Raw genomic sequence first — 22562 nt, 5'->3', positions numbered from 1 at the left:
CTCTGGGTCTTTTGCTTATTGCACCACAATCTTCCATATTTCAGCTTCACAGGGTGCACTGCCCTGTACCCTACAGGACTTCTGAGAGTGACTTCAACCTGGAGAAAAATCTTACACTGTCATGAGTCTCTAACTCATGACACAAACCAATACCAGCCAATACCAGTCAGAGCCCCATAGCTTCATGTCTTTGCCAGGAATGACTTTTGTTGTCGTTGCTTTGTTTTTCTTCTTCTTTCTTTCCTTTTATTTTGAATAGGGTCATAAGTGTCTCAGGATAACCTCAGACTTGCTGGGTTGCCTTGAATTTTGGACTCTTTTGCCTCCACTTTCACAGTGTTGAGAGGACAGGCACTGTGTCAGTTTTAAAGGATACAGAGATCAAAACCAGGACGGATGCATGGTAGGCAACAACTCTATTAGCATAGAGTTAATACATAGGTCAACTGGTACTAGGTCTACTTTGCAGAAGGGAATTTTGAAATTCACAAAGGAGAAATCCAAGATCACACGAGAGAATGGTAGAGCCAAGATTTGCCAATTTCTGATTCTATATTCACAGATGATGTAGCTGCCCTGAAGATGGTTAGTTAGCACAGGCCACGATGAGGACCCAGGTTCTTTCTCATCCCCCATGGCTTTCTGAGCATCTGGAACTACCAAGTTCAAGATGGAAGAAACTTTGGATTCCATCACCATCTTTTGTCCTGTTTGAAAATCAAGCCTGGGGATATGATGAAGAGGATATTAGCCACACTTCACTTTTCCATCACTGGACTTGTTGGTGTTCACGAAAAGGAGAAAGACTAGGTACTGTCTTCTTGATATCCACATGCAATAAGTCCACATCACCCAGTGCTGATGCTGGGTAATGTATACAGTTGCTTATCACATGCAGACATTTTCACCTGGATTCCAAAAGGCTGGAGTGACATATATGCAAGTCTGTGTTTTAAATGTCTGCTCTAAGCCAGCTGCTGAGAAGCAACTAGCAAACCAGACCTCCTGTAAATGCAAGTGGCCCTGAACCACTTCCACAGAAGCTACCATGCTCATGGTGAGAGCAACTATGGAATCGTGTCCATGAGGAAACACCCATTTGATAACAATATTTGTCGGCATGACACAATGGCTGGCTGGTGTCTTCTGAAAATCTATTTGAGGTTTTTCTATTGGCCCATGGTAGAGGGAAAAACTCAGGTGCAATGAAGTTGAATATGGAAAAGAATTGAATGGGAATGTGTGTATATTTTATGAGAAGGCAGACAAAAAACAATCCTGAAAGTAGGATTCCTAGATACAACAGACACTGTATAGATCCCAGGCAGGCTATTTGCATCTTAGAACTGAGAACAAGATGCACAGCATGATAGTCTGCTGCTCTTGGCAAGACATTATTCACCACTGGAAGCTGGAATTGAAGAAAAGTACTAGAGCTGTATTCAAATCCCCTTTCAATTATGAAGATAACAGGAAAATCTGCTTCAACTGACAGCTTTGAAAACCTGGCCTTAATATTGACTTCCTCAATATATTTAAAATATCAAACAACATGAACTTTCAAACTCCACAATTTTCTTTCTGAATCAAATGTTGTTAAAGTAGCCACACTTTTCATATGGGACTAAAAATAAGTGTCAGCGTGTTCTCTATCCATGGCAAACTATGATTAAAGCTGTGGTTGAAAAATCATTATTAAAAATACACAGAAAAAATCCGACAGTGACATCAAAATCATGTTTTTCTTACCTCCCATCTTCCTTGCTGCTTTGCAGTAGGCATGACCCCCAGTTTATGGAGTACTGGATGAAACTCAAGGCCATGGGCATAGCAAGGAAACGCTTTCCCAACAGATATTCATGTCCAGACCACACCCCCACCACAAAAAAAAATAAAAACAAACCAGGAATCAAATACTGACTGCCCCGCCCCTTCTCCGACAAATTTTGGAACTCATGAATGATGAGCAACAAGGTGTGGTCACTCGGAAAGAAACTCATACAGCATGCCACAGTCAATCATATTTTCATTTCACCTTTGGGCCAAGTACTGACAGGACGATTGGCTCTGCCATCATCTTCAGTTGTCATCATAAAATTAGATAGATACAGGGCAACAACACTGCCCATAATGGTCCATTCTCAAAGCTGACTCTGATCCACTCAAACACCGAATATATATCAGTGACATATCCATGTTAAGATGAAGTAACAAGATGTAGTTTTCTAGTTTTATCCCAGCAGTCTCAAGGAATAATTTTTAACATTAGCACAGAAACGGAATTATTAATGACGTGCTAGACTCAGCTCATCACCAGCTGAAAACACAACTGCTAAACTCTAAGGAATAAGCCAGCTGGTAAACTATTAAAGCCAACCACAGAGGAAGTAGGTCCTCTACGAAAATTGAAAAAGAAAAGGAAAAACGAGGCCAAGCCTCTTCCTCTTTTACAGAGAGACAGCTGACTAGCATGCCACCGCCCTCCACGCAAGAAGATCTTGGAGACGATGAGACCTCAGCAAGCAAATGTGCCCACAGCAGCACTAATGAGGGTACGATGAAACACAGTCAATTCTCCCTGTAAATTTCCCGGCTACCGTCTCTGATTCCTTAAGCCGTCTGTGAAAACTTTGCAGACACAAATAGTAGAAAAGAAAGGAAAAGACGGTGAGGGTGGAGGAAGCGCAATTTAAAGAAGAACATCTAATATGGAAAATCATCTATAAGAACCTGTGAGAAAGGGTTGGCAGAGGAAGATGACATAAATTTGTGTGAGAAGAGTAAACACACTAGAGAACAATGGATCCTGTGTGTGTATAACCACACAACTAGCTAAAGGCGCAAATGTCAGTGCGAGCTCAGCTGATCCCTTAAGTCTCTATGGAATGAGATTATTTAATATACTCTAATTTTTCTTATTACCCAGAGTTTTTTTTTATAACTAGTAGGAAGACAAAAGCTCATATAACTACCACAAACAAAATAATGCACTCAACTGGACTATACCACCGCAGCTCACAGATTTTGACCTTCCAATTAGGCTACATCTGTATTTGGGAAATCAAATATACTCCAGGGAGAAAGACAACAGCATTTGACCATGGCCGTGCACTGTGTTTATTTACACTATGCTCATTAAGTACAATCTGGTGCTCTCTTCTCTTTCTCTGTCTGTCTCTCTGTCTGAATCTCTCTCCTCAGTGATCTGTCATTATCAAATGTTCTTCATTTTTGATGTTCATCTAAAATTGGATTCTCAAACTACAAACTGAATGGCTGGAGATTTAGTTCAGTTTGTATGCAACTGGCCTAGCACGCATGAAGCTTTGAGTTCAAACCCTAGCACTAAGTCAACCATAACTAGTGATGCACCCCTGCAACCTCAGCACCAGGGAGATGGGAGATCTCAAGTTCGCAGTCATGCTCAGTTCAGCCTAGCATGCCTGAGGCAATGTCCAAAAAAAAAAAAAAGGTCAGAAAATATTGATAGCAAACTTGCACAAAGAGTAAAGGCATTGCCGCTTTATAAATATCTTTAGTTTAAAGGGGTCAAAGACAACAGCTACCCTCTGTAGATGGTGACCGTGTGTGCTGACTGGCCTCTGTCTCACGCAGGCAAAGAAATGCTCTCATCACTGCCTGGAGCACCTCTCAACAGAACAGTGATGCTCCCCATGCAGTCACATCCAATAACCGACCTTTATGGTTTTCCTCTTCATAGGGATATTCATTCACCCATTTGTTTCTAGAGTCACATTGATCCTGCAAGGGAAACATACCAAAAACTATTGTGAGAGTATGATCGACACGATAATATTCTGCACTGGGAAAGGGAGTGGGGGAATCCACCTGAAGGAATGAGGTAACACCAGAGGAAGCTGCGTCAGTTGTGACACAGATAATACCCTAGCAGGACATAGTGGTGTCCTAGATGAAGATGAGGAGAAAGGGATGCAGCAGAGAGACGGGGCAAGCTGAGGAGGAAATGGCAAGCACTCTTAGGTGTGAATTCACTCTGTGTGGAGAATTCACAGATGCTTAAGATAAGGCCTCAAGTACACTGTTCACAGTAACGTAGACACATTAAAGAAGTGGTATTTGACTGGGGAAATGATCACTTTCCCTTTCTAAGTGACACAAATGTACAGAATAATTAATATGGCGAAATTTGAAATTTACAGATTAACCAATAGCCAAATCACTTTTAAAAATATTAAGTTGAAACATGCCACGTCTTAAAATCATACGAACAAAAACGTCGTATTTATGTGGTAGGAAAAACATCTCACATCTCAGGGATACCCGGACTTCAGCAAAATAGAGTAAATATTCCCAGACTGTAAATGCTAAACTCTGCAGGCCATCTACCCCATTTGGCTCTACCTTAGACCTCTTTCTATTTATTCACTCGCAATGACATAACCTGCTTCAGAATTTCCATTTCATAAGACAAATTTCCTTTGGCATTCATTGGAGCCAGCTTATTAGGCACAGTTGTCTTTCCTTTTCTGGGGTTGGAAATTGCACCCAAGAGGGGACATGCCCTGCAGTTAACAGCACCCAGTCTACGTCACTGCCTCAGAGCTGTGGCAATAGCCTGGCTTCCTGTACATCTCGAGAGGATGAGAACCCACTTGGTGCTAAAGCCCTCAGTAAAAGTTCTATACAACATGCATGCTCCATGGTCTTGGGATGGGACACCACCTGGCTTTCATCTCCCCCACCCCCTGCCCACATCTCTTTTTGTGTCTCAAGACATACCCCTAAAGTAAACTTCATCTTACTATACTACCGGAGATGCCACTAAATGAGTACTGCACGATTTTAATATTCAGGAAAGACTAGGAAATGTTTTCATGCAATTCAGAGTAAAATGCTACTTTGCATTACAAAAACATATTATGTTATCCTATAAAGTACACCGAAAGTCATGAGCTAGGATGTAACATCATCATGCACGTCGTATCCAATAGAGTGTATCTATTCCAGCTTCTTGGGAGAATGGGAAAGATGCTTCAATGTCAATTACAGTCATGTACATTTCAAGACATGGTTCTGTATCTTTTCCCCCATTTTAATATGCATTCATACTTATGCACTGCCAGCTCCACACCCATAGACTCAATCAACTACTGATCAAAGCAATTGTAGAAAGACACCTTTATCAACACATAGTGTGTCCAGATAGTTTTCCCCATCATTTATACCCATAACAATACAGTGTATAACATATCCAGAGAATGCTGAAATGGCTGTTACAAGTGACCTATTATCTATTACATGTGACTTATGGGTGACTTAAAGTACACAGGAGGGGGATCACACAGGTTATGTGCAAACAGTTGTACAACTGTGACTTAGGCATGATTGAATTGTAATATATAGTAAGAGATCCAGAAGTAAAACTCTTGAATACCTTAAAGTAACTGTATACCATGATTTCTTTCCCCAGTGATTTTAAATATACTAGTCTTTCATCTAACATAGTTAACACTTCATTGGAGCAATGCATCCACCGGTTTTTACTCCCTAATTCTGGTGCATTCTTATTTTTTTTTTAATCACTAATAATGCTAAAGCATTGTTACATGTAAGTCTTCTATGAATCAAGACTTCAGTTAGCCTGAATTCTTTAATGCAATAGGTAAAGATACACCCACTAGTCCAGGACAGATGCGAAGAGACTTTAACCAGCAAAGGAAACTGTCAAGGGCATCTCAACCACTGAGCTGTCTTCACTCTGTGCCACTGATCTCATACAGACCGATCTGTATTCCTGCAGGGGCCAAGAAGGAAGTATTACCGTATTATCACCATTGGCCCACGGTGTACTTAACAGGGGGCTAGAGAATTTCAGAAGACCAATGAATGCTTGTAAAATGAAGGAAGGAAGCAAGTACATAAAACTAAAAGAAAAATCACATAAGGAAACTTTCCTTCTGTTTATTTAGGACTTAATTACATAATCTATGCATCAGTCTGTAGACTTAAACATTAAACTGTGTTCACTATACATAACAAAACCATGTTTACAGAATTTGGTAATTCAATTCAGAATCCCAGTGTGTTAGTTGAGGACATGAACTACTTTAGGAACCACTTGGCCTGCTGGACAGTGGTTGCACACACCTTTAATCTCTGTGAGTTTGAGGCCAGCCTTGTCTACAGCGTAAATTTCAAGACAGCTAGGGTTACACAGAGAAACCCTGTCTTGAACCCCACCCCACCCCCCCAAAAAAAACTCAAAAAATAAAACAAACTAAAGAAAATATCCACTTGACCACAATGAAACTGATTGAACATATATTTTGTATTCAACTAAAGTATTCATATCATCTCAGGATCACGGGGAACCGGGCATGTGTGCTATTATTTACGGTTTACTCTTACCGCCTTTTAGGTGTTTTAAAGCTGGGGAGAGCCTACTTTTCATGCAATATGAATTTCACTTCTCCCCAGTTCAAACTCCCGAGAGACTGTTGAAGACTCAGCTCTGCCTTCGAGCAAGAGTGAAGATGAGAAAATGGAGACTGTGGAGCTCCGAAGAAAGATGGCTCTCCAATCTCAGCGCTAGCATCCACTGGCAGCACGCCCTCCAAAAGCTCATCCTCGATCATGGAGGACCAATCTTCTTTTCCACAGAGGCAGGATGATTATAATAATTTTTGCTCTGCCTCCCATGCCAACCCTAACTAAAATAATGTTTACATAGCAATCTATAAGAACTTAAGTGCCATACACACAAGAATTAACAAGCTTTAATTGCCTCCTGAAATATTTAACAGGAAAAATGAAAAAGGTTCTGTTCAATGGCAGTCACGTGACAGAACAGATGAGTCTCAGATTTTATTCATGCTAAGGGACCTTTATGTTGTTTCTCAAATCCCTTTAAAAACCAAAACATGGTATGGAATACAAAAATGGCACATTTCCAGAAAACCATTAATCTCTCATCAATTTCTGAACTAAATTTACTTATCTCTGCCAAATAGATTTCTGAAATTATACAGTAAATCTTCCCAAAGCAGAAAAACTTTGAGTACCCATGCCCACATCAATAAATTCAAGCTAGGGATAGCACAATCCCTAGTTGGACCTGACTACCGCCCATGTCCTCTTATGTGATGGTGTTCAGCAGCCAATATTTTAAAGTGCTAGATAACTGTCTAACAATAATTTATAATGTACTAATGTCCCATTCATTTGTATTGGTATTCAGGACATAGATTTTTGATTTGTGTTTCTCTGAAAGTAACACAATTGTGTACACTCACTGCTAAGCTCCCTTGGCAGACTAATATGAGTGAAGGTCTGTGGGCCGTGAAGAAGCCCAGAGAGACTTCAGAGAATGTGTCCATGGTATAGCTCTGACCATATGTTCAGTAGAATGACAATGGAACACAGCATATACACTGCATATTGAGAATCATATAAGTACCCCCAAGAATATTTTCTTTATTTTTCATTTGTGGTGATGTATCATTTATAATGTATTAAAGCTTGACTGGGGATTCAGAAAGCAAAGCCAGCCACAAGCCATAGAAGCCAGGAACACACCTTTAATCCCAGCAGCCAGAAGGTAAGAGGTGGTGGTGCACACCATTAATCCTAGGACTCAGGATTCAGTAGTAGATGGAAGTCTCTGAGTCCAGGGCCACTGAAGGATACATAAGATTGACCCAGTCCTAAAGAGAAACAGGTCGCACAGATGTGGTATCAGCACCTGGGATCACACGCCTTTAATCCCAGCATTAGGGAGGTATATAAGACAGGAGCAAGGTCTCAGTATGGAGCATTCATTCTCCAGCCACATTGAGGACAGGATGACATTCAGTCTCAGGATTTTCCAGCCACACTGAGGAGAGGCAGCAGGATCGGCCCATTCAGCCTGAGGTAGCGGGCAGAGCTAGCAGCCCAGTACTTTACTTTTCTAATGTTCAGCTTAAAGCGTGAGCCCCAGTATCAGTCTCTGGGTCTTTTATTTCCCTGTTACATTAACTAGCTCACGGGGAACAGTAAGATCATCCAGCTGAAAATGAAGGACCATAATAGAAATAGTCATTTAGATTCCATCAACTTAAATCAGCACCATTTCAAGTTATTCTCTACTACACAAAGTTGTGTTGGATGAGCGCATGCATCAAATATTTAATATCCACGTGTCTAATTTCTGGCTTTATTTTAAAGTAAAACCTAAATGTTTAAAAAGAAAGGAAACAAATTTGAAAAATAACAAAATCTGTGTGCCGAAGAGATGGCTCATTGGTTTAAAGAAGCTTGCTGTCCTTTGCCGAGGACCTGAGTTCAGTCCCCAACACCCATGTTGGGTAGCTCACAACCACCCATTTCACTGGCTCCAGAAGGACCTGATGCTTCTTTCCTCCTTGGGGCTCCTGTCCATGTGAGTGCATACTTCTCACGTTTGTGTGGGTATGTGTGGGGTGTGGGTGTGCAAACTTTAAACACGTGATGATAAAGCTTTATATATTTTTTGAAAGGCTCATCACATACCCTTGTGATACTCACTTGCCTGGTTTCTAATATTATTCTATATTGTCCTTAGACAAAGGGAAGCAAAGTATATTCTCAGAAATACAAACACGAGAGAGTTGAAGGACATGGAGAGAATGTTACATCTGTTTTTAACTAAAACGGGGCTGCCAGAAGCCATGAATGAAACCTGTGTCTCCTCCTGTTCGGTAGTAAAGGCTCCAGAGAAGGCTCAGAGATAACCTCTGTCCTTTCCTGTCTTTCTTTTTTTCCTCTCTATCTTAGCATTTCCACATGTGATCATCCAGCTCCCTTTAGAATTTAAAGACTTTACACCACAGACTACAGAAATAACCTTGGCCAGAACAAAAGAGGATATTTTCCACAAATGAGTCTGTTTGGAATCCCCTCAAGGGTCCAGGCATAGTGTTTCTCTACACGTCCAGGCTGTTCCCTCCCCCATCACATCTCAAGCCTCTCAGTCTTTAAAAGCTACAGGTTAATACATTTAAGCTCTTCAGGACTGAACGTCCACTAGTTGTTTTATCTCCTCCAAGTCATTTTATGTCTGCTCAAATGGAGACAGAGAAACCCAGTTTGGATGTGTTTATAGACATCTGACGAGTCGGAGTATTCCGCTCTTTCTCAAAGGTAATTTAGTTGTTCTGTTTCAAGCAAATTGAATTGAGGCACCGCAATAGCAACCCTATTTGGAATTCAGTTTTCAAGACTGTGGTTTATAAATGACTGTTTCATTACTTGTTGCCTTGCGTTTTCTGCTACTGATGAAAAGAAATCAAGTAATAAAGGTTTGTATACATATTCCATTCAGTAGCCATAAGTTGATCAGCTGACGAGGGAACCTGACAGGCAGCTTTTGTGTATGTAAATCTGATCTACTGTATAATAGGCCTCAGTTTGTACTTCAAGTATTAAAGTTTCCACCGTGTAAGCTAAGTTTTTATTATTTAAATTTATTCCTGTTTCACCTGTCACAGTGAATGTCCTGGAAACTAAAAAGAAAGAAATATTAGAAACTTAATCTAAATACTTCTAGAGGGAAATGCAAATTTGTGTGGTAATGTTTTAGAGCTATTTTGACTTAAAGGAACACTGGATACAAAGTAGAATCCTTGTTGCTAAGTGACAGGTGACATGTAATATATCACCTCTGAACTCCTGTGCATCACAGTATAGCACTACTACTATAAAAAAAAATGTAGATTTCCATGGGACACATGCCATTCTCTGTAGTGGAGCAAATTAGTGTTCAGGTATTTTTAAGCATATATCACAGGTGATCAGCACACCGTGCCCATGTGAAGAGAGATATCTTCAGAACAGGAAAGAACAGGACTTTACCTCTCTGCTGAGTGCAAATGTTAATGCTCTAAAGCAAAATAAAAGTCACTGGGACCCTTGTCTACTGTATAATATTCTGTCCTTTCCTATGTGTGTGTGCACATGCACCACATACACACGGAAAAAAAAAACCCACTGCACAATCCAATTACAAGATACAAATTGCAAGAACTGTATTAGATATATAATTTTAGATTCCCACAGGAATGGATGTCTGTTTAGTGTGAGAAGAGCTATGTGGCATCGTGAAAAAGGTCTACATAGGAAAGCCAAACACAAAACATCATCTTGAAACACTTTCGGGGATTATGACAAACTGTTTTTCATTTATATGCCCCCCTTTTCCTTGCCCCAATCCCCACAATATGCACTTGATTTTGTTATTGTTTTATTGTAAACTGAAAAAGAGAATGCCTGTAATATGTACAGAAGACTGGGTAGTCCATATTACATATTCAATAAATGCCAATTGCATCTTTATTGCCAATATTCATGGTAAAGTACTACAAAATCCTATCTCAAATTCAATTTTCCTGAGAACTAGAGCACCTTACCCAAAGTTCCTGAATATGACTTTCAACTATGACTCTGTGTTTTCTCTAGACAGCGCATGGGGATGCTGAGGAATAAGATTGCTGCCCTACACTTTGGGCAGTGGTCATACGTTAATCACTAAGACAATTCAGAGATGTGAGAGCTAACAACATTAAGAGAAATGGAATTCAAAAGCCATGGATAACATATTCAATAATGATCCTTGGAACTGTAACTACATATATATTAACAATTCTCTGTTTGTAAAACACCTGTTCTCTATTTTTTGTTTTTCTCTAGAGTTATGCTTCCATATAAGAAGACTTAACTATTTTCTTAAATGATGATAATAATTCTGAAAGACAAACACATTTTAAGAAGTGGGGTGCCGCTGAGAAATAAGTCAGCTTGAGCAGTTGTTAGAAACAAAGTTGACTTGGGAAAGACCACTTTCAAAGGACAGAGACCCAGAAAGAGTTGTTTCCTTTAGTCTCAAGTTCCCTTCTACTGCTCTTATCGTTCTATGAGCCTAGAGAACAAACAAGCCCCTGAAGAAAGTAACCATGGCAAATGAATTAAGCACTTCTTTTTACATATATTGTGCTCAATATTACGGTCTGAAAAGTAATTTATGCCGTGCTTATGTTCAAGGATAATTGCCATTTTATCAGTGCTCCGCACAGTCAAAACTCTGACTAAATGATTACACTTGGCCCTTGTGTGTCTAATTTGTATGATTTAGGTTGTGACAAAATGAAAGCATGTGACATTTGTCCTGGCACAGAAAAGCATGAGTATTACTACATGTGTGCTACATTTTGACCCCATCTCCAAGCAGAACAAAATACTGGCCACACATGAGCCTGCATGGAAGGGTGAAGAATATTAACATCCCTCTTTCTGCCTCTCAACCAAGATGTGATTTAGGTATAATGAAGAAGGTATTAAAATCTTTGGAGTCTTTAGGAGGCTGGTAGAGGGAGGGAAAGAATAGGTCTTCCAGCCATGACTGCAATCTTTGTTACCTTCCAAACACACACAATTAAAATATGGTTTTGAGGTTTTGCTATCACAGAAAAGCAAACAACATTCTGAAAGCCAATTAAAATAGTCATAAGCACATGATTCATACCAATTATGGAATGCTTAGTTCTTAAGAAATACACTGTAAGGTTTGCATACTAATTCACTTCAGTGGATGGTATCGGCGCACGGGCTAGAAACAGAAGGAGGTGACCGCTTAAATTTTTACATTCAACATCTATGGCTTATGAAGTAAAATAAGTCCCCTTACTCAGTATGCGACAAGCACACTTGGCCTTCCCATTGATTATTGCCTTGTGTGCTTTATCGGCCCACACTAAACAAGATAAAGGCCATGCAAATGCATAATAAACAGTTTGCTTACAGAATAAAATTTTTCTGGCCCATCACAATGACTGACTAAAATGCATTGCCCTTATCCATTTTTGAATTAATTCATGAGGAATTAAACAAATATTTATCAAATTGTGGGGAAACATTCCATCAAGTTGAAAGACCTGAATAGAATAACAAATGGCACATGCTTAATTACAGTCAACATTTAAATGAAATCGGCATCCTTAAATTATTTAGCAATAATTAGAAGTTATCAGTTGCCATATTTTTTAAATATGTTTACATTTAACCCCTTCACACCTTTGAACACATGGAAGATTAAACGCAGCCGATTTTAGGAAATCATGTGGAGGATGGATGAAGAAAATGAATACTGTTTCCACTTGGCACAGTGATGCAGAAATGGGAGGATTTGGTGTTTGCAATGAAATTTCTTTTGGGTTACTCATGGCTTAATGGACATTTCTCAATGATGAGCAAGTTAATACACTGCCAAGTGCATTGCTTAACTCTATACTTCTCTCATAGCTAAATATACTACAAAATCAAAATAGATTTGCTGAGAATGTGAAATGATTTACTAAAGTTGGTTCTTGCTTATAAGGACAAAAAAGTAAAGACCCTAACAAGAGATGAAAAGTACTGAAATTAGGGGACCTATGCAAATTTGCCCTAGCTGCTGTCACGAAGCAGGAGATAACAGTCATTTTAACAATCACATAAATTGGATGGTAAATACACTGCTATCCATTCAGCCCTATAGGCCAGGGATGGCTCTAGTTTCATTTCTGTTCCTGTAATAAAATACCCTCACAGAATGCAGCTTAGGGTTGAAGGAGTTTAACAGACTTGCTTACTGCCAGATTATAGCCCATCACGGTACAGAGTCAAGGCAGAAGCTCTAAGCTAGCTAGTCATATAACCTCCACAGTCAAGAGCCGAGAAAAATAAGTTCAGTTGTGCTGCTCATTTGCTTTCTTCTCTCAGTTCAGAAATATCTGCCTAGGGAATGGTGCCACCCATAGAGAACTGGGTACAAGACCTTCCCCCAACCTTCCCACAGGTCTATCTGGCCTAGGCAATTCCTTCATTAGGCCTTCTTTCGAGGTAATTCAAATCTGTGTCAAGTTAATACTTGAAAGCTAAACACCACAGGAATCAACGACATGAAGAATGGCATGCCATAACACCTGGCTTGAAGAATCGTCTTCTCAATGACTATGAACCAAATACAGGTAGGTAAAACAATTATAATAGTATCTAGCATCTTTTGAATGACTGTCATATATTTAATAGTGACTAGACTGATTCTCAGGTATCACTTAATTAAATGGTACATAAAACAAATATCCTGGTTAAATGAAGTGCATACCCATATTTTACAGAGGAAATAACTGATTCTCTTAAACATTCAGCTATATCAAAATGCCGTACTTAGAGATGTCACAGAAAATCGAGAGAAATAACAGAACATGGGAAGGAAAAGAAACTGGAGGGGCTTCAAAAAGGAAGCAAATCAAAGACAAATGGTGAAGAGATGGCCCTTAAGGCCAAGGGGACAGACTGGAACAAATTTGTTATGATTTTGAGAACACACATGTAGATTAATTCACCAAGAATGTATTTGTAGACACACATTCATGCCTGCACACAAATGAGTAACCAATGAGTTAATGTTTATAGTACTCATCCTAGCCCATCAAAAGACAGAACCTAACACAGGAAAGATTTGTTTCAAACAAATATAAAAAATATTATGCTATAACCCCTAGTATAATTGGATATACTATTGCCTTATAATGAATTTATAAAAATATATGCTGAATATAATCAAACAAACCTATGAACATTGATTTTTTCATAAATTTTTATATTCCATACGATTCTTAATATTTCTAACATCATCAGCTAAAATTCTTCCAATTTACAGTTCAAATATAATTCAGTGACAGTAAGTCCACAGACAGTACAAAAGTTCGTGTACTCAAACAGCCAAACACTGGTGACAAACTCTGAGGAGGGTATAAACCACATAAGTTTCACTTACAGTTCTCAGAAATACAGTCAAGTGATTTTTAAAATTAACAGTGTCAGCCAGGGAGCATCAAAAGCATCTGAAAATGCAATCTCAAATAGTGCACCAAGAGACTCCTGTAAATGCAGAGTGGATAAATGTTTCAATTTCCCCATCATGTGCGGCAATGTGCATGGAACTTAAAGACACTGGATGGTGAGACAACCCAGGCAGAGAAAGACAAGTGTCACATAATCTTACTCATCTGTGCAAACTGAAAATATAGATCTGAGTTAGAGAATATGACAGCGATTAGTGGACGCCAGGACAACATGGTGGAAATCTCTATTGATTTTAAGAGGCAAAAATATAACTAAGAATTATTAGTTCTAGTTTTCTGATACACAACTGCATAAATACAGCCAGCAACAACCTATGCTTTGAACAGTGACATGAACTGAGAGTTTCCTGCTGGGGTTTGGATTTGGATTGAGTATCCAGCCCTGAGCTTCAGTGTTAGAAGCTTGGTCCTTAATGCAGCAATGTTGAGAAGGAGAGTCTTTAAGAGATGGGATGTGGCCTCATGTAAAATGGCTGAGTTGTGGAATGTTGATGTTGGAAAGATTAATGCAATTTTCGTAGGTCCTTCATATTCTAAAGTGAATGAAATTGTTACAAATGAGCAAGTCTGGCTATTCCTGTGCTGATGTTTCCAGCTGTGCCTTACGAGCTCATCATGATTCCATCCCTTATGATGTAACCAAGGTGACCACACTACGAATAAGTAGATGACAACACCATGTTTTTTAACCTCCTAAATTGAGTTGCATGGGATTCTCTTGTTTATACATTGGCTAACCTCAAATGTTCTTTTACAGCAATAGAAAACCAAGACAGCATAGAAATGATAAATTTTCTTAAGGAGATATAAATGGCAATTCTCCTAAATTGATCATGGTGCAAATGCAATCAAATTATCAGTATGCAACAAACACTGTATAGATTTGAAAGGAAAAAAATGCAGTTCTCAGCTGTTAGCTTAATAATCTAATAATGTATTTAAAAAACTAAAACTCAAGACTAGATTTACGTGTAGCAATCAGGTAGTTTACTTTCTACCTCAACATTTAAGAAATTATGTCAACTCACATAAGGTGAGAACTGCTGGGAGCAAATCTCAACAGAACCCCCCCCCCCCCATTCACATCTCCACCAGCACAGGGAATCTATACTTTGTCCTTTTAAGTATAGGACTACAGAAAAAACACACTGAGTTTTTCAAGAATTCTTTAAATGCAGCTAACTAAATCTCTAGAAACACTAGACAGAAAAGCTGTTAGCCACAGAGCTCAGCTCAAATGGTTGGCAGGTTAGAATGCCATCAACTGTCAGTCGCAGAAGCAATAGCAATGATGAGCCAGCATCATTGCTTAACACAAATCCACCATGTGCCAAAAGATTCTACAAATTCAGCTGCATATTAGCCCGTATTATTACTCATAACTTGTCAGGAGGTAGAATTAATATTCTCAGCTTATAGATATAAAGCACAGAGAATTGATCTCCATAATAAACGATAAAATTATCACAACCTTCAAGTACTAACCTGTGATAATTCTGATGGATACATTTAGGATAACCTCTTCATGGGATACACAACAGTGAGACATATTTATTTATGGAAAATATTGATAAAGCAAGCCAAACTCAACAATATTGCATGTGCTTTCCTTTCAGTAAGCCAAAAGTAAGCATGTCTGAGCTAAACACGTAATCCCAGGAAAAACAGTTTCCAGGAAAAACAAAACCATATTGCAAATTTTGGATCATTTGAAACTCACTAAATAGTAGCCATTTCTGCAATTAGAAACTAATTCTATCTTTAAGTAATTGTGTATATGTTCAAAGATCTCTCTGAGACTTTAGAATTTTCCATATAAATTCCCCCCAAAAAAACCCCCTAAATTTATGAATTTAAAGAAAGTCTCCCTTTTCCTGGTCCTAAAAGGATTTCCAACATCCAGACACATGCACAGGAAAGTGGCATTTAATGTTTCATGTCACAAATAAATGGTTGTCTGTATATTCTAAAAGCATGTTTTAAGGAAGTATTTCTGTCCTGTATATGAGTCAGCTGCAATAGCAGCTAATGTAAGGACATAATTTCAAAAATTAACTCATCATAATTGTGGCAAAATGCTTCCTTTGTTTCAGAGTGTATATAAACAGCTAAAACATATCTAGTCCTTTCTTGATTCTTGAGAAAATCACACGGAGATAATATTTAACCGTCTCATAAATTAATAAAATAATACCATGTCATAAGAAAAGCTAAGCAGAAAGATTTCATGCTTTTCAAGAGTCCACATTTAAAAGGGAATTAAGAGATGAAGAAACTAACAAAGATTAGCTGATTCTCTCCAATACACATGAAAAGCAAGACTGTTTAAAACAATTCAGAGCATTACACTCAGGCAAGGATTTATCCATTCATTTCCAGTTCAATTTTTTTTTTTTTTTTTTCAGCATTCACTGAAGTTTTGAAATTCTCTCTCCTTCCTCTGGGAGGGTTTTGTCTTTGCCTCCTGTCAAATTATCTGTCACTATCTCCTCATCAAGCCACTAAAACAGCACCAAAAAGAAAAAAATCCAAGCAATGCATGGTGGCTCATGTCCTAGAATCACACTTCTTTGGAAGCTAGAGAAAAGAAGGCCAACCTAGGATATGATTATTTAGTTCAAGGCCATTTTGGGTTCTACATAGGGGAGAACCTCTCAAAAACAAACCAAACAAACATCCAAAAAAAAAAAACATAAGCCACCTCCAACAACAAATAGAATGGATTTTATGATTCATCACTAGAGGTGGGCTACAGTGCAATGAATAACGAGCACACTGGCCTCCATTCGACACTTATTAGCATAGTGTTTGATGATGATATAATGAAAGATTTCCCTAAGGAAATTAAAAGAAACAAAGACAAGAATAATTACTGTCATTATCCCAACTCTACTCATGCAGAAGGTCTACCCAGTGTGGTAAAACATTAAATAATAAAATAGATTATTGAAAACTAAACTCAGCATTCTTAGAAAACATGGTAAATATAATTGTGCAGTGAAAAGTATGCAGACGCTAAAGTAATAGTATTAGAGTTAACATATAAATTTAGCAAAGTCATTAAATACAAATTAAAAATACAGGAAAAAAAATCAATGAACCAGACAATAAACCAAATTTTACAAATCTAAGAGCCTAAAATGTAGAACTAGAGAATTAAATATAAAAATTAAACCCATTAAAATATGTTCAAAACATCTATACTAAGAGACCAAAACACTGTAGAGAGAAATTAAATACATGTTATAACTTGTTGAAAAGTGGGAAAGATCTGGATTAAAATGCAAATCCTCCGGAGATTGATTTGCAAATTTGATAGAAACCCAACCAACAATCCCAGAGGAGAGGGAAGGGGTAGAGGGGAGTGTTTTGGAGTAGAAACATTGGAAAACTATTTCCAGTTGAAAACAAAAATAGGGAAAACTGAGAATTGCTCAGCTGGCTTCAAAAAAAAAAAAAAAAAAATAGAACCAAGCTGGCAGACACAAGCCACATGCCAATGAAATGTTGTTCAGCAGAGAGAAGCACTGAACACCACACGGTGAGAAAACACGGATGAAAATCTACAGCCACAATGGGAAAGGAAACTGGGAGGGTTGGCTCACTGGGTAAAGCCCCTAGTGTGTGCATGGGAGGACCTGAGTTTGGACCACATTCCTACAACAAAATGGGAGGCAGAGGTAGAGGCATGCCTGGAAGCTTGTGGGTAAGCTAGGCTGTTGTGCAGAGTTGCCACAAACAACAGGAAGCTGTCTCAGAGAATGTGGAAAGTGAAGACTGATAGCCTCCCACTCTCATGCCCTGCATATCTGCACACACATTCACAAATGAACACACATCAACACACACACACACACAGATGCAAACGCACACACATTACAATAGAAAAGTGCACACATCTTAGCTCCAAGCATGTAGAATCAAAAGCAAACAGATGTCAAAGCAGTCATCTGTTGTATTTAGTGTTGCATTTGCGACAGTAATGATGGGAACAGGACTCTCGGGGTGAGAATGTGTTGATTATTTTTAATCTGGGTGGTTGGTATGTAAATGCATTTAATTGTGAAACTTCACCAAAGAGCACACATTTGAGCCATTAGTTTTAATTTCAGACATTTGGATAAATTCATAAATTTAATCAAACTTCAAAAATTACAATGTACCTAGAAGCAGGAGTCATTCCAAAGCTACCCACTCTGTCTCAGCACAATAAAGCTTAGCATTACAATGGGGAAACATTACCTAGGGACAGGTGGTTAACAAGTGGCTGAAAGCTGCAATTAGTCACAAGGGGCAAGAACCCTGAAAGCCATCTTGCATTCCAGCTCTTTACAAAAAACCCTTTTTCCTCCATAGTAGCTGAAGGGGAAAACAACATACAAACAAACAAAAAAGAAAACAAACACACAAAAACCCAGCCATTCCTCCTTAGTTATCCATGCACCAATTGTCAAGTTAAACTTTCTGGGTCTCAGCTTCCTAGAGGCCCAAGATCTTGTAATTGCCTTGCATGTATAAAGTATGGACTGTGATGCCACTTTCTTTTAAAATGCACGGATCTGTAAGGAATGTGCAATAAGCAGAACTAAGTTAATAGTCAGCAGAGTATTTAAACTCAAATTCTGCATGTGTGAACTCATGAAATTAAACCTATGTCATTCCCAGTAGTTCCAAACCAGATCTGGATAGGAATGTCATGAGTAACTACTGTGTCAATAGCAAACTATCATGTCTCCTTACTCATATTGGCACTGTGAGGACATAAAAATAGGGGCCACAGGGGGCAACATTGTCCTTGTTTCCCAGAAAAGCCTGAGAATACAGCAGTGACTGAAAGATCCTCTAAAGCAGGTGAGGATACACTTGTGGCCTTGGAAAACTCAGAAGGTAGGGATTCCTTTCTTACACGGTTCAATAAAGCACAGCATTATATCGAAGTTTATCCGGGACTATAAATAATTGCATCCCCTACAGTTTTACCATAGCCACTTGAAGTAGCTCAGAAATGGATATGTCCCATAGTCTTGTGTGATTTAAAGGAGTTTACTGTTTACAGCAGTGTCTCAGCAGTAAAAACGCAATCCATAAATCAGGTGGTTGCCAGGCAGGTAGGGGGAGAGCTTTATGTGAATTATCTTAAGTACCCCTCATGGTAACCTTGTGAAGAAGGGATATTAACCTCCATTTGATGGGGGAAGAAATAGAATTTGACAGCACTCAAACCTCAGAGCACACGCTGCAAGCTGTTTGCTTTCTGACTGATCCCAAGGTACATTTTCTCTTCTCTCTTCCCTCATCCCTCCATGTGTCTCACAGGAAGCTGAAGGGCTATGAGCTGCCTAAGTGTGGTGTGCCTGGTGGCTAGGGAATTGGCCAGGGTGTGTGAGAAAGGAGAAGGGAACTAAAGAGACAAAAAAAAAAAAAAAAAGTGGTGTGTTCTGCATAACTGGGTTAATTGATTGATCCATTGACTGATTGATTGGCAGTTGCAGGTATGGAAGCCAGAGTTTTGTGCACTACAGCAAGCACTCTACTTCTCAGCCACACCCCCATCCAGACTAGATGTTGTGGTGAGATACTTTGATCACACTCTGACACTCCAGAGACTGCCAATAAAGTTAAACCTTGAATCAGAGGCTACAGTCAACATTCAGCTGTCCAGAATTAAGCAGAGTTTTTGGTAGACCCAGATTAGGATAGAGAGAAACAGGAAGGAAAAGGGATGGGGTTAGGATAGAGACAGGAAGGAAAAGGGATGGGGTTAGGGAGATTCTGTGGGCTTTTCAATCTGGGAAGGTGGAATAGCAGGGTCAGCTCATGATTTTTCCATCGCTCTGTGGACCCATCAGTTTTATACTCAAATATCCGACTCCCCACTTTTATCTCATTATAGAACAATAAAAGTAATGACTTTGAGATGTTATTGATGTGCATAGTGCTGTAGGTATGGATGAAAAACAAATAAAGTTACAGGTGTGGCAGATCTCTGGGTGCTATAGGGCACACAAATGATGGGAATCTTTACCTGAATCAAAGAGTAGCCCTAGACCCCTGCTGAGGAGCCCAGGTTGAGGACCAGGAGCGCAAGACTGGTTCAATTTTATTTCTGCCTGGGCATCATGTCTCTGTGTATGAAGTGAAAGGTATATGAAAGTTAAGGGAGCTTTATTAGTAATGGGGCTCCCCTCAGAAGCACTATTGAAGAACCCCCAAGCCCTTGTATGCACGCTTCCACAAGTACCGCGGTTTCACCTAGCACTGAAAAACAATGGCTTGTTTTTAGGAGTAGATCTCATCAAAGCAATTATGGTTGCTTACATGTTCTTGACTTCTGGATATTAGGTCAACCTGGCTTTCTTCAGTGCTGAATTAAGTCTTGTCTATGGCCAAGTTCAGTGGTCTTAGTCAAAGTTCATGTAAATTTTAATTGTTCCCTATTCATGGCATGGATAAATTAATACCTGTCTTACAGTGAGCCCACCATGTCTGGAGAATGTTAAGCAATGCAACTTGCCAAAAGCATTTGGTATAAAATTGCTTAACTCATTTCACTTGGGTCTTTAATAGAACTAAGAATACTAGTAGGCCATAGAAACTGCTGACATCCAAGATCAGAAAAGGAGGCTCCCAAGTTCATCTTCATCTTAAATCATGCTCAGAAAAGAAAGAGGAAGAGTAACCACATTTCCAGAAAACATGGACTAACCGGTCACACCAGAAATAGAAGCCACTGAAGATCGACTCACATGTTTTCACATCAACGTGGTGAAAATCAATTAAGCACACAAGGGTAAAGGTCCATCTGGAAAGCTGTAATGGAGTGCTCCTGCTCATGAAGACCTTTAGCTTTATTTTAACTAATTTAAATCACCCCAGAATGAGCCCTGATTTTCTGTGGCTTCCTCACTCTCTGTTTCATGGCTTCATAGAGATAATTATTTTGGCTTCCTTAACAAATCAATCATGCCTTGATTACTTTCACCATAAATTTCAATCTTTTGTGTAACAAGTCAGACACTTCAGCTCCTTCTTTCCCTTTCCACTTAAATCCAGTCTAGTTTTCTGTTGTTGTTATTGTTGTTTTAATTGCTTGATTTCAGAAAATATATCACATTTTGCTGAAATGCTAGGAATATTTGAATCAGAGCACAGCAAAATTTGATGACTGCTCTGAGAAGGAACAATTTACTGTTGGTGGCTACTTCACTAGCCAATGAGTCCACGGAGCAATGGTAATGTACCAAGTTCAATGGCATTGCTCTACATAAATTTGGATTTTGACAATCTTGGAGGAAAAAAAATAATTTGTAGTACTTCATTTATGTTTATAACTATAGGTTGTAGATACTGGAATAAATGTATTATGCTATTAAAATGAGCTTTCATTTTGTTTTGTGTTTTTAAAGGGGCAACTGGGAGTCTAAAATTATGTAAGCTGCTTGATTTATGTTTTTATTGGACAGTCCTGATGAAGGACCCACATTTCAGCTAATTGTATCACACGCTAGGAACCTCGCTAGCCTCCTGTATTTTGTATAGCCCTTAATGACATCTGCTTTGTCCACTGAAGTCTCAAATGGCATGTTTTGTTGTTAAATCTAGCATTTAATGTATCCGGATGAAAACCTATCATAACATGTACCGTTAATTTAGCACAGTCTTCTGCCCCTTGGAGAGCTATACTTGTACAGAATATATTAGATGCATGCTGGTACCAGATTTTTATTTCCCTAGATTATCAATCATCAGTTCCTCGAAAACTCTTACAAAGTGATCTCCGAAGTGGTGCATGTATCCTCCAAACCAGGCTCATTCATGCACAGCCATGCCTGAATAGAAGTGTCAAGGACTTTCTATAATCCTCATAGCCTATTAAAACCAAACGAGTCCCAGAGGGCCCAAAATAGAACCCAGCATCCACGCCCAGGCTCACTGTTAAGTCGCAGCATAGCTGTGCCTCAATTGATAAAATATAATGGAACCTACTCTGTATTGCACGGCCACTCCAGTGCTAATGGGAAATGCACTGGGCAATATATATCATTAACTTGAACACAGCCAGAAATATTATGTTATACTTCTGCTCAGAAAATCCTGCCAGACAATCCCCCTAATTTCAAAATGTCAAACCTACTGATGATAACATTTTCATCCCCTCTATCAAATGCTGGCTGTTACTGCTTTGACTCTCCTTGAACATTTTTCTGGTTCTGATTGGACACAGTGAGCAATGTTCATACTGCAGAAACGTGGTAGAGAATGGCCTGTGTGCTTAAGGCATTTTGCAAATTTTCCCATCTTTCACAGGAGCTAGTAGTACTTCAGAGTCAAGCCTACACCACAACTCTCACCCAGTCATCCTTTTTTTCCCCCATACAGAACAAGGCTGTCAAACACACAAGTGGTTTGCTGCACTTTGACAGGACACTTTATAAGCAAGCAGCGGTCATCCCAACCACCCTTCCCAGACAAGGCAAATGCGGTCTCGCCCAAAAGTGAACCATTCATTGATGAATCCAAATCCGGGAAGTCAGAACAAGGGCCTATGCAGTAGGGCACATTCACGTTGACTCTCCATGTGTGCCAAACGGCCTTTAAAATGTCACTGCTCAAGCCCTGAGAGATGGTTCAGTGAGTAGAAGCAATGGCTGTTCTTCCAGA

The 22562-nt window shown here is 39.1% G+C and overlaps 1 protein-coding gene across 3 annotated transcripts in view; it reads right to left on the bottom strand.

Moving 5' to 3' along the window:
- Klf12 (KLF transcription factor 12) overlaps positions 1 to 22562 on the bottom strand; it is a 397981-nt gene that overhangs the window by 267893 nt on the left and 107526 nt on the right. For 2 of the 3 annotated variants that reach the window (XM_051195288.1, XM_051195289.1), the window contains exon 2: positions 3699 to 3762. The exons of the other annotated variant lie outside the window; for it this stretch is intronic. In XM_051195288.1, the coding sequence (XP_051051245.1) occupies positions 3699 to 3731 (33 nt within the window). In that variant the 5' untranslated portion in view covers positions 3732 to 3762. The remainder of the gene's footprint in view (positions 1 to 3698; positions 3763 to 22562) is intronic. 3 annotated transcript variants of the gene reach the window in all.

The sequence above is a fragment of the Phodopus roborovskii genome, unplaced genomic scaffold (genome assembly GCF_943737965.1).
Source record: "Phodopus roborovskii unplaced genomic scaffold, PHOROB, whole genome shotgun sequence".
NCBI lineage: Eukaryota > Metazoa > Chordata > Mammalia > Rodentia > Cricetidae > Phodopus > Phodopus roborovskii.
Note: the sequence above shows the minus strand (reverse complement) of the source record. Positions and strands in the feature narration are given on the sequence as shown.